The sequence below is a fragment of the Monodelphis domestica genome, chromosome 2 (assembly GCF_027887165.1).
Source record: "Monodelphis domestica isolate mMonDom1 chromosome 2, mMonDom1.pri, whole genome shotgun sequence".
Classification (NCBI taxonomy): domain Eukaryota; kingdom Metazoa; phylum Chordata; class Mammalia; order Didelphimorphia; family Didelphidae; genus Monodelphis; species Monodelphis domestica.
The window spans coordinates 68812181-68824419 of record NC_077228.1 but is presented as its reverse complement, the minus strand read 5'-3'; the positions used below and the strand labels follow the sequence as shown (position 1 = coordinate 68824419).

The 12239-nt window shown below is 36.9% G+C and overlaps 1 protein-coding gene across 1 annotated transcript in view; it reads right to left on the bottom strand.

Moving 5' to 3' along the window:
- KLHL20 (kelch like family member 20) overlaps positions 1–12239 on the bottom strand; it is an 81988-nt gene that overhangs the window by 9115 nt on the left and 60634 nt on the right. Inside the window, exons 8-10 of the mRNA XM_007480796.3 lie at positions 5667–5810; positions 4860–4993; positions 3449–3657 (exon numbers count right to left, since the gene is read on the bottom strand). Coding sequence (XP_007480858.2) covers positions 3449–3657; positions 4860–4993; positions 5667–5810 — 487 coding nt within the window. The remainder of the gene's footprint in view (positions 1–3448; positions 3658–4859; positions 4994–5666; positions 5811–12239) is intronic.

The following is a 12239-nucleotide window of genomic DNA, read 5'->3' as shown; positions in this document are numbered from 1 at the left end:
CACTGTACTGTTGAAAATTATTAGGTCAATTTTTTTTTTCCTACATTAACATCTGTTGTACCTGAACTATTCTCACTACTTACATGGTCACATCTCTCATTCAGGCTATTATTACCCCTGACGTGAGCTACTGCAGTAGCCCCCTCACTGGTCTCCTGCCTCCATTCTCCCTCCTATCTAATAGTTCTCCTCCACAAGTTACCAACATGATTTTCCTAAAGTTCAGGTCTGATCATACCACTCCCTACTCAAAAGTTTAGCGGCTCTCCATTGTCTCTGGGAGCCTGTATGGCATTTAAATTCCTTCGCAACGTGGTCTAAATCTACCTTTCTAGTCTTATTACACATGACTCCTTTTCCCACAAGCTATGGTTCACTCAAAACTAGCCATCTTGCTATTCCTCACACAGGACTCCACTTTCCACCTTCCTGTCTTAGTTCCTCATACCTGGAATATACTCCTCCCTCCCCTATATCTCTCAGAATCCTTTGTTTCCTTCAAGATTCAGTTGAAGTCCTCTCTACTAGATGAAGTCTTTCTGATCTTCAACTCCCTCCCCCCCTTCCCCCCGCCACCCCAAACTGTCTTGATTTTGCTTTGAGTGTATTCTGCCTATACACACTGTCCCCCCAGGAGAATATGAACTCTTTAAGCAAAGTGCATGGGACATGGTGAGTGCTTAATAAAGCTTCTTGATTGATTAACTGGTAGATTGGTAATAGGAAGAAACTATTTCTGCTTTAATAACACTATGATTTTCAGTTTTTCCTGAAGCATTTTCACACAGACTACTACACCACACCAATATAATGGTACAGTGGATAGAGTGCTGGGCCTGGAGAATGGAGGGCTTGAGTCTGAATCTAGTCTGTAAAAGGGAATTCTTTGTTCTCTCTAAGTTTACACTTGTGAAAGGGAATAAAGGATTAATGGTGTATGGGTGTCATCTGAAGGAAAACCCCTGCTCCCTAGAAGTTTTTATCACTAAATATGCCAATTCCTGCATAAAAACAGCCACTTTGGCACCCAAGGCATTGTAGACTCTGTTAAAAGAGTATGGATAGCCCCTGGTATAACCACCATAGTCTCTAAAGTGTGTACAGCCTGCCCCACCTGCCAAGCACATAACCAACATGCCTTTCATGGCAAAGCATTTGGTGGGTTCCCTCTGGCACAAATAGATTTTATTACAATGCCAAAAGCTGGACATTATACATTTTGTCTAGTCATAGTGGATCAAATGACCAGATGGCTGGAAGCATTTCCTACTGCCCAAGCCACAGTGGCCTTTGTTGCCAAGGTATATTTTGTTGCCTGCACATATTGATTCAGACAGAGAAAGCCATTTTACTGATTCAGTTTTATCTCAGGTTTATTCTTGTCTGGGGATAACTCCTAAACTTTATGTACCATATCATCCCCAGAGCTTAGGCCAAGTTGAAAGAGCGAACAGAGAACTCAAAACTATGACTTGCAAACTATGCACTGAAATGCATCTAAAATGGATTGAAGTTCTCCCTCTAGCTTTATGTCTAGAGGAGATCTACACATCTCACTATTTGAGATACTTTTTGGACACCCTCCTATTACAAGCTAAACCCTTTTTTCTCTTGCATATACATCATTTTTAGGAGAAGATACTTCTTTCAAGTATTGTTAACCACTCCAACAACCACTCCTTTTTTGGAGTAAAGGACTCTTGGAGTCATTGCTCACATGTAAAGAGAGCAACTTCTATTGAAACTGATTGACTACACCCCATAATTCAATCATGTATCCCAAATTGATCTGAATGTTGGTTAATACCTTCCTCAGGGGGGATTTCAGGGAGATTGTATAATTGCCATAAAACCAGAAATTTAAAATTGTCTTGAGAAAAAATTTCAGGAAAAGGAGCTTCAATAACTCTTTGAATTAAGAAAATGAATTGCTTGAAGAAAGACACCATGAAGATGCCTGAAGAAACCTCCACAGTATCAGGACATCCAGCATGAACTTTGAAGTATAACTGATTGAACTTTGAGGGATGGGGTGGGGGTGTAAAACATAAGTATTTTGAATGTAAATTTTTATGTCAAAGGGGACTGTCCCCTAATTGGCTTATTGTCAATGAGCCTAGCAAACACTGATTTGTTCTCTCTTCCTATAGCTTTCATTTTCCTCTTATCTCTAACTACAGTATTTTCTGATTATGTAAAATGATTCATTGGGGAGGGGGATTATAAAAGGGAATTCTTTGTTCTCTCTGAGTTTACACTTGTGAAAGGGAATTCTTTATTCCCTTTGTCTATTTTGAGTTAACACTAACTTAAGTACTCCTACTTAGATTATGAAGATAGGATTAACTCTCCTTTGTCTACTTTTTAATTGAATCAACAAAAGATTGAACACCCTACTTAATACTAGATGAGAAGCTAGCAAGGTACTTAGAGGGTTCACAAGTCACTTACTTAGAGAGCTCCACCCTTTTAACTCAGTCCCAAACTTATGAATCCTATGATCAGAGTTTACATCCTCAGAAACTCAATCAGCCAGGAATCTGTGAAACCTTTGGATGAGTATTCACACCTCCAGAAGGTGAGAACTGGTTCTGCCCCCTGGGCAGTGCTAGACAATTTGGAAACTGTGATTGGCTCCTGTGAAGAGGGGCAGGGAAAAGAAATCACCATAAAAAACCATGAATTCTGCAGCTTGAGGCAGTCTTGTAGAGACAGTCTCCTGACTGAGAGTCTTCTAGGGAGCTTAGCTGGAGACTGTGGCTTGGATCAGTGTCTGGCACAAAGCAGGAACAGAATAAATACTTAGTTCCTTTCCCTTCTCTTTGAAGTAAGTATTGGGATTCAAAAATGTTTTAAAAAGTGCAGTAGAACAAATGCATTTTGCACTTGAACTTTAAAAGTCACCTTTGTCCAGGGCTATGACTTGCTCAACAAATCTCCCAAGTCAACCTGGTCTGGTCCTAGTCCCCTGGGATGGACTGGAATGAAACTGATGCCTAGAGATGTGTTGTTGCAATTGCCTTTTGATGGTGTGGTCACAGATGGATACAGTATTTTGTTATAATGATTAAAGACAGAATTAGGGTGAGAGAAAAAGCTGAAGATCACTTACATGGTGGGAAAAAACCGCAAAACATTAAAAATAAAATAAAATTTCTAAATAGATATGATAATACTAGAAATTTAAGCTGATGATGAAAGTATAGAAAAGCTTCATTTTTACAGCCTATACATTTAAAAAAGCCTTTGTCTATGCCCAAGAGAAGCCTTTACAAACAAAACCTGTGGTAAACTAAATGGTTAGGTGATGGCAGCCCACATACTCCATTTCTACCACAATATACTTTTAAAGGAGATCAGATTTCTCCAACAGAATGAATGCTCCTCTAGTAATTCCTTCTAATTAGCCCCCAATATAAAAGAAGCCAGGCGAGTCCCTAATACTTACTCCACTGCGCCGGGATGTCATGGCCACCACTGGAGACCATTGGTTGGTTCTGGGGTTGTATCTCTCAGCACTGCTGAGCTCGGTGGTGTCATCTCTGCCTCCTACAGCATAGATCATGTCCTGGTACACTGCACAGCCAAGGTGTTTCCGCCGGGTTCCCATAGGGGCTATTGTGTGCCAGCGATTTTCCTGAGGGTTGTAGCGCTCCACTGCAGGGAAAACAAAATCATTAAAAGGATTCTTAGAATATTTCCACATTTTCAGCATTTGTTGCCAGGGGGAACTCTGTAAACCCAAATCACTGCAACTTCAATGATTTAGTTTTAAATAAAATAAATTCTTAATAGGCAAATGGGGTATTAGCTTCCTTCCATATCACACTTGTATTTTATTTTATTTATTTGTTTTAATATAAAAACCTTTGCCTTCCATCTGTGTATCAATACTGTGTATTTGTTCCAAGGCAGAAGAGTGGTAAGGGCTAGGCAATGGGAGTTAAGTGACTTGCCCAGGGTCACACAGCTGGGAAGTGGCTGAGGCCAGATTTGAACCTAGGACCTCCCATCTCTAGGCCTGGCTCTCAATCCACTGAGCTACTCAGTTGCCCCTCATATCACACTTTTAAATATACCAAGCTACTTACTTTAAGAGAGCTAGAGAAAGTCACCTCTATCAATGTGGAACTTCCTATTGTAAGGGGTAAATTTAGGGGATTCACACTATCACATATTTTCCCAACTGAGGCATCTTTTTAATTCATTCTAACATCAATTCTCTGTTATTATATTCAAATGTTCCAGTCATCTCTTGCTGGTAGAAGTCTTACTCCTCATGTCAGGGAAGACAAATAGAAAACAGTAACAGCTTCTACCAACAGTGGGAATATGTTTTCTTAGACAGTGACATGGAGAATGGATTAATACAAGGCATTTCTTTGGGAACGTAACCAAGTTGAAGAAATTATTCTTATTTTCCATAGCTGTCTCATAGCTTGGAAAGTAAAGAAGAAGGAAATACATTCAGTATATTTTAGAAGGCTAAAGCTATAGAACAATTTAGAGAAAAGGCAAAATTTTGAATATGTCAGGGGATAAATAAGCATCTTTGCAGTGTCTACAGGACAACTATACTTTTAAAATTTTAGAACAAGGGGAGAAAGCTATAGTAATCTGTACAGAAGATTTGCCAAGGGCAGCTGGATGGTGCAGTGGACTTGAAGTTAGGAAGATCTGAGTTAAATTCAGCCTCAGACACTTAGTAGCAACCTTAGGCAAGTCACTGAACCTTATTTAAGACTCAGTTTACTTATACAGTAAATAATATTATTATATTACTATTATTAGTGGTATGAGACACTGGGAATTTTTTCATCATGTCTTAGGGAAGCAGTCAAATCTTAGAAAGGACTAACCTGTATTGAGAGGAGATGTTCCATCAGAGCCACCCACAGCATATAAAAACCCTCCTAACACAGCCACTGCCACTCCAAGCCTTCTGGTACTCATGGAAGCTACTCGAGTCCACTTATTCTCCTTTGGATCATATCTGTAGAAAGAAAATGAAAAAAGCCTGGGTGCATGTTCTGATAAAGAAGGATCCTACTTTGCAAGACCTACATCACATCAGAGATCCTTGAAGATATATTTTTGCCAATTGTCAAATGCAGTGAAATTGTTAATATTTTAAATTAACTGGTGGGGGAAAAATGCCCAACAATCTTTTGTTGTTACATGCTCGTGAACACGTAACACTAAAGTCTTTGAACAACTGAAAATAAGAATTATTCTATGTGCAATGGAGAGGGATATGAGCAGAGTATAACATATTAAAAACAAGGAATTACAAAGAAGTGGTATAAATGATGTCAGAAAAGAAATGTATGAATGAAAAGAAAGATGAACTAATCAGATGGTGTGAATAAAGAATAACCATTGGATATCATTGCCTTAAATAGTAGTAGAGTTTCTGATTAAGTGAATATTTTACCTGTTGGACCTTTGAAAAATTACTTCCCTAATTACTTCAAATATGAATGTAGTAGCTTCCTTTAAAAGATTTCTGCATTTCTTTCCATTAAAAAACTTATTTTAGAATTTTGAAGATTCCTGAATGTAGAGACAGTTTTGCTTTTTCTTTTCATAAAAAAGGCAAGGGCATTGAACACAGTAAACACTTAATAAATGCTTGACTGATTTCAAAAGATTAAAAAATAAATCACCTCTCAACAATATTGAGACAAGAGACTCCATCTTGTCCACCCACAGCATATAGATAACCTCCAAGAACCGCTACTCCAACACTGGTCCTGCAAGTGCTGGTAGGGGCCACATCACTGCTCCACTGATTTGTTTTAGGGTCATACCTGTCAAGAATAAATCAACAAGTGAGGTTTGTTTACCAGGCATGTATAGGAAACTTCAGTTTAATTGGCAAAATCTTGTCAAAGGAGATATATGTTATGACATATTATGCCTAAACAATGTCCACTGGGAAGTACAGTTTTATTAAGGATTTCTGGAAACCTAGTATAATTTAGAGTCTATATTTCTAAGCCTGGATAATAACAGATAACATTTATACAATACTTTAAATATAGAAGAATGTTTTTATCTCATTGGCTATTTGGGATTGTTTTATAGTAGAATGTAGGTGGGAAATGAACAGAATGTTGGACTTGGAGGCAGGAAAACCTGTGTTCAAATTCTTTCTAGTACACTTACTAGCTATGTTGACTAGCAAGTCATTTATTCTGTTAGTCTCAGTTTCCACTTTTGTAAAAAAAAATTTTTTTGTAAAAATTATTTTGTAAAATAATAAAAGAACTTACTTACCTTATACTTACCTTGTTGTGAAACCAAATGAAATAATACAACTGAGTTAACCCAAATCTTAAAATGCTACATATATACTATTATTAGGAAAGGCTAAGATCCATTATAAATTATAGACTGTACAGATAGATGCATAGAAAAGTGAGTGATGATAATCAAAGGAGTTTGATGTAAATCTAAAATCTAAAACAAAATTCTTGGCAAATTCTTGATTTGGCTATTGGGAAGGAAGGGGTTAATAAAGATAAAAAAAGAATCAAAAATTGTTCTTTAAGTTTTAAGCATGGAAAACTAGCAAAATAATGATGTAGTTAACGGAAGCAAGAAGAGGTGCAGATTTCAGGGAAAAGTGATGAGTTTAATTTTACATATGAATTTAAGGTCAGGCTGGCAAATCATTTAGGCAGAAATGTCAAGTAGATAGTTGAAAACGTGGGATTGATGCTCAGAACTACGGTAAAAACTGCAGACATAAGACATGCAGAATATTCATAGAGAGTTGAAGGAAGTCATGGGAATGGACAAAATTGACCAAGTATAAGAAGAGAATGAGATTGAGAGTAATAGGAAGAAGAGCCAGCAAGGGAGACAGACGAAGTATATTTGGCAGAAAGTTATAATCAAAGAGAGACTTCTTATAAATAATGTTGTCTTTCAGATCTTTGTTTTTGTAGATGACATTCTTCTGATTACATTGAGACATGGAGATATTACATAATTTCCTAAAAAGGGTTTTTCCTAATTAGCCATATAGGGGTAACCAAGAGCATGAAAAAAGCCTATTGTCCAGACTACAAGATGAGGTATAATCTATTTAGCATGTGTCTACCAGTAAACAGAGATCCAGCATAACACAAATGGACAACTAAGTGGGCTTAATTGCCTGTAGGATACTGCAGAATCCTTTTTATGTCCTCCAAACTCTTCTCTGAAACTAAGGACCATGTTTTTTAATGCTAACTTTTTTTCTGGTGGTGTTATGTGGTCATGTGTAATGGAACACTAGACTCTGAAAAACTGAAATGAATCCCAAAGGGAGGATTAAGAGGCAAATGGTGTGCACAGACTGCAACACATTACAAACAAGGAATTTGTGATTCTTGGAATTGCAAAGGAAAACTAGAAAAATAAATCAGTGAAAAGGCTAATATAGGTGAATGACTGAAAAAAAATTGGCTAGCTGCGAGATCAAGGTGAGGGATTACCAATGGTCAGCTTGTATCTTTAGGATTGCAGGCAAGACTGAAAAGGAACCTAACACACTTAATGGATTTGGTAATCATGACAAAGTTATAGGAGGACATGGAGAAATTCACAGAGGATTAGTAGGTATGGATGGTTATAGTTGGTATCATTGGAAGAAATGTCCACATTGATAACAGATCATTTGGATATAATAGCACAGAGAATCCATTCTCCTAAAATGTTTATTTTAAAAATGCAAATTTGTTCCAAAGAGACTGATATTTAAGGAACACTTATGAACAAAATATGAATTTCTAATTTGCTTCTGTGCAATTTCTTCTGTACTTATTTCATGGAAAACTGTACCACTTCCCAGTAATTCACAAGCTACCATTCTTCTGGTACTCACTTCCACAAGCAAATTTCAGGGCTTTGTCAAGATAAAGTGCCATCCATATTCACTATGTATCATTTGATGCAGAAGGAGGCAGATCAGGACTGTTTTGGACCTCTCCCTCCTTCCAGAGGCCTGTAAGTCACATCCTACCCAATGCATGCAGGACTCCCTCCAGCCTAGATCCTCTGGGAACAGGGCCTGTGCCAAGAAACAGACTAGGGCTGGATGCCACCAGTATTTGTTGTCATGTTTATATATTTCTAAACCATTTAACATGTATAAAATTGTATTACGAATTTTATTTGGTTCCTTTCATTTTCTTTGTGTCACTAAGTTTTTGAGTGTTGGATCCAAAATCCACTTTTTCAATAAGTCTCTCAGCTTTTACTATGTGATTTTGGATAATGAGGTGCTTTTTTTTTTTTTTTTAAAATATATTTTATTTGATCATTTCCAAGCATTATTCGTTAAAGACATAGATCATTTTCTTTTCCTCCCCCCCACCCCCCATAGCCGACGCGTAAGTCCACTGGGCATTAGATGTTTTCTTGATTTGAACCCATTGCTTTGTTGATAGTATTTGCATTAGAGTGTTCATTTAAAGTCTATCCTCTGTCATGTCCCCTCAACCTCTGTATTCAGGCAGTTGCTTTTTCTCGGTGTTTCCACTCCCATAGTTTATCCTTTGCTTATGGATGGTGTTTTTTTTCTCCTGGATCCCTGAAAGTTGTTCAGGGACATTACACCGCCCCTAATGGAGAAGTCCATTACGTTCGATTATACCACAGTGTATTAGTCTCTGTGTACAATGTTCTCCTGGTTCTGCTCCTCTCGCTCTGCATCACTTCCTGGAGGTTGTTCCAGTCTCCATGGAACTCCTCCACTTTATTATTCCTTTGAGCACAATAGTATTCCATCACCAACATATACCACAGTTTGTTCAGCCATTCCCCAATTGATGGGCATCCCCTCGTTTTCCAGTTTTGGGCCACCACAAAGAGCGCAGCTATGAATATTTTTGTACAAGTCTTTGTGTCCATTATCTCTTTGGGGTACAGACCCAGCAGTGCTATGGCTGGGTCAAAGGGTAGATATTCTTTTGTCGCCCTTTGGGCATAGTTCCAAATTGCCCTCCAGAATGGTTGGATCAGTTCACAACTCCACCAGCAATGAATTAATGTCCCTACTTTGCCACATCCCCTCCAGCATTCATTACTTTCCTTTGCTGTTATGTTAGCCAATCTGCTAGGTGTGAGGTGATACCTCAGAGTTGTTTTGATTTGCATCTCTCTGATTATAAGAGATGTAGAACACTTCTTCATGTGCTTGTTAATAGTTTTGATTTCTTTATCTGAGAACTGCCTATCCATTTCCCTTGCCCATTTATCAATTGGAGAATGGCTTGATTTTTTGTACAATTGATTTAGCTCATTATAAATATGAGTAATTAAACCTTTGTCAGAGGTTTCTATGAAGATTTTTTCCCAATTTGTTGTTTCCCTTCTGATTTTAGTTATATTGGTTTTGTTTGTACAAAAGCTTTTTAGTTTGATGTAGTCAAAATTATTTATTTTACATTTTGTGATTCTTTCTATATCTTGCTTGGTTTTAAAGCCTTTCCCCTCCCAAAGGTCTGACATGTATACTATTCTGTGTTTACCCAATTTACTTATGGTTTCCTTCTTTATGTTTAAGTCACTCACCCATTTTGAATTTATCTTGGTGTAGGGTGTGAGGTGTTGATCTATTCCTAGTCTCTCCCACACTGTCTTCCAATTTTCCCAGCAGTTTTTATCGAATAGTGGATTTTTGTCCCAAAAGCTGGGATCTTTGGGTTTATCGTATACTGTCTTGCTGAGGTCGTTTTCCCCCAGTCTATTCCACTGATCTTCCTTTCTGTTTCTTAGCCAGTACCAAATTGTTTTGATGACTGCTGCTTTGTAATATAGTTTGAGGTCTGGGACTGCAAGGCCCCCATCATATGTGTTTTTTTTCATTATTTCCCTGGATATCCTTGATCTTTTGTTCTTCCAAATGAACTTTGTTATGGTTTTTTCTAAATCAGTGAAGAAGTATTTTGGTAGTTCAATGGGTATGGCAGTAATAGATAAATAAGTTTGGGTAGGATGGTCATTTTTATTATATTGGCTCGTCCTATCCATGAGCAGTTAATGTTTTTCCAATTGTTCAAGTCTAGTTTTAGTTGTGTGGCGAGTGTTTTGTAGTTGTGTTCATATAGTTCCTGTGTTTGTCTTGGGAGATAGATTCCTAGGTATTTTATTTTGTCTAAGGTGATTTTGAATGGGATTTCTCTTTCTAGTTCTTGCTGCTGAGCTGTGTTGGAGATATATAGAAAAGCTGATGATTTATGTGGGTTTATTTTGTATCCTGCAACTTTGCTAAAGTTGTTGATTATTTCAATTAGCTTTTTGGTTGAATCTCTAGGATTCTTTAAGTAGACCATCATGTCATCCGCAAAGAGTGATAACTTGGTCTCCTCCTTGCCTATTCTGATACCTTCAATTTCTTTATCTTCTCTAATTGCTACTGCTAGTGTTTCTAGTACAATGTCAAATAGTAGAGGTGATAATGGGCATCCTTGTTTCACTCCTGATCTTATTGGGAATGCATCTAGTTTATCCCCATTGCAGATGATATTAGCTGTTGGTTTTAGATATATACTGTTTATTATTTTTAGGAATGACCCTTCTATTCCTATGCTTTCTAGTGTTTTTAATAGGAATGGGTGTTGTATTTTATCAAAGGCTTTTTCTGCATCTATTGAGATAATCATGTGGTTCTTGCTAGTTTGCTTGTTGATGTGGTCAATTATGTGGATGGTTTTCCTAATGTTGAACCAGCCCTGCATCCCTGGTATGAATCCTACTTGATCATGGTGAATGATCCTTCTGATCACTTGCTGGAGTCTTTTTGCTAGTATCCTATTTAAAATTTTTGCATCTATATTCATTAGGGAGATTGGTCTATAGTTTTCTTTCTCTGTTTTTGACCTGCCTGGTTTTGGAATCAGTACCATGTTTGTGTCGTAAAAGGAGTTTGGTAGAACTCCCTCTTTGCTTATTATGTCAAATAGTTTGTATAGTATTGGGGTTAACTGTTCTCTGAATGTTTGATAGAATTCACAGGTGAATCCATCAGGCCCTGGGGATTTTTTCTTAGGAAGTTCTTTGATGGCTTGATGGATTTCAATTTCTGATATGGGATTATTTAAGAATTCTATTTCCTCTTCTGTTAGTCTAGGCAGTTTGTATTTTTGTATATATTCATCCATTTCTCCTAAATTGGTGTATTTATTGCCATATAATTGGGCAAAGTAATTTCTAATGATTGCCTTAATTTCCTCCTCATTGGAGGTGCTGTCCCCCTTTTCATCTTTAATGCTGTGAATTTGCTTTTCTTCCTTCCTTTTTTTAATTAGATTGACCAGTACTTTGTCTATTTTGTTTGTTTTTTCAAAGTACCAGCTTCTTGTCTTATTTATTAAATCAATAGTTCTATCACTTTCGATTTTATTAATTTCTCCCTTAATTTTTAGGATTTCTAATTTGGTTTTCTGCTGGGGGTTTTTAATTTGATCGCTTTCGAGTTTTTTCAATTGCATTTCCAATTGATTGATCTCTGCTCTCCCTTGTTTGTTAATATGAGCTTTCAGGGATATGAATTTGCCTCTGATTACCGCTTTGGCTGCATCCCAAAAGGTTTGAAAGGATGTTTCGCCATTGTCATTTTCCTTGATGAAATTATTAATTGTTTCTATGATTTCTTCTTTAGCTAAACGGTTTTGGAGTATCATATTGTTTAATTTCCAATTGGTTTTAGATTTGGTTTTCCATGTACCATTACTAATCATTATTTTTATTGCCTTGTGATCTGAGAAGGCTGCATTCATTATTTCTGCTTTTTTGCATTTGTGTGCTATGTTTCTGTGACCTAATGTATGGTCAATTTTTGTGAATGTGCCATGTGGTGCTGAGAAGAAGGTGTATTCCTTTTTATCCCTATTTATTTTTCTCCATATGTCTATTAATTCTAATTTTTCTAAGATTTCATTCACTTCTTTTACCTCTTTCTTATTTATTTTTTGATTTGATTTATCTAAATTTGATAATGGTTGGTTTAAGTCTCCCACTAGTATGGTTTTATTGTCTATTTCTTCCTTCAATTCTCCTAGTTTCTCCATTAGAAATTTGGGTGCTATATTATTTGGTGCATACATGTTGATTAATGATATTTCCTCATTGTCTAGAGTCCCTTTTAACAAAATATAATTACCTTCCCTATCCCTTTTGATCAGGTCTATTTTTGCATTGGCTTTATCAGATATCATGATTACCACTCCTGCCTTCTTTCTATCAGT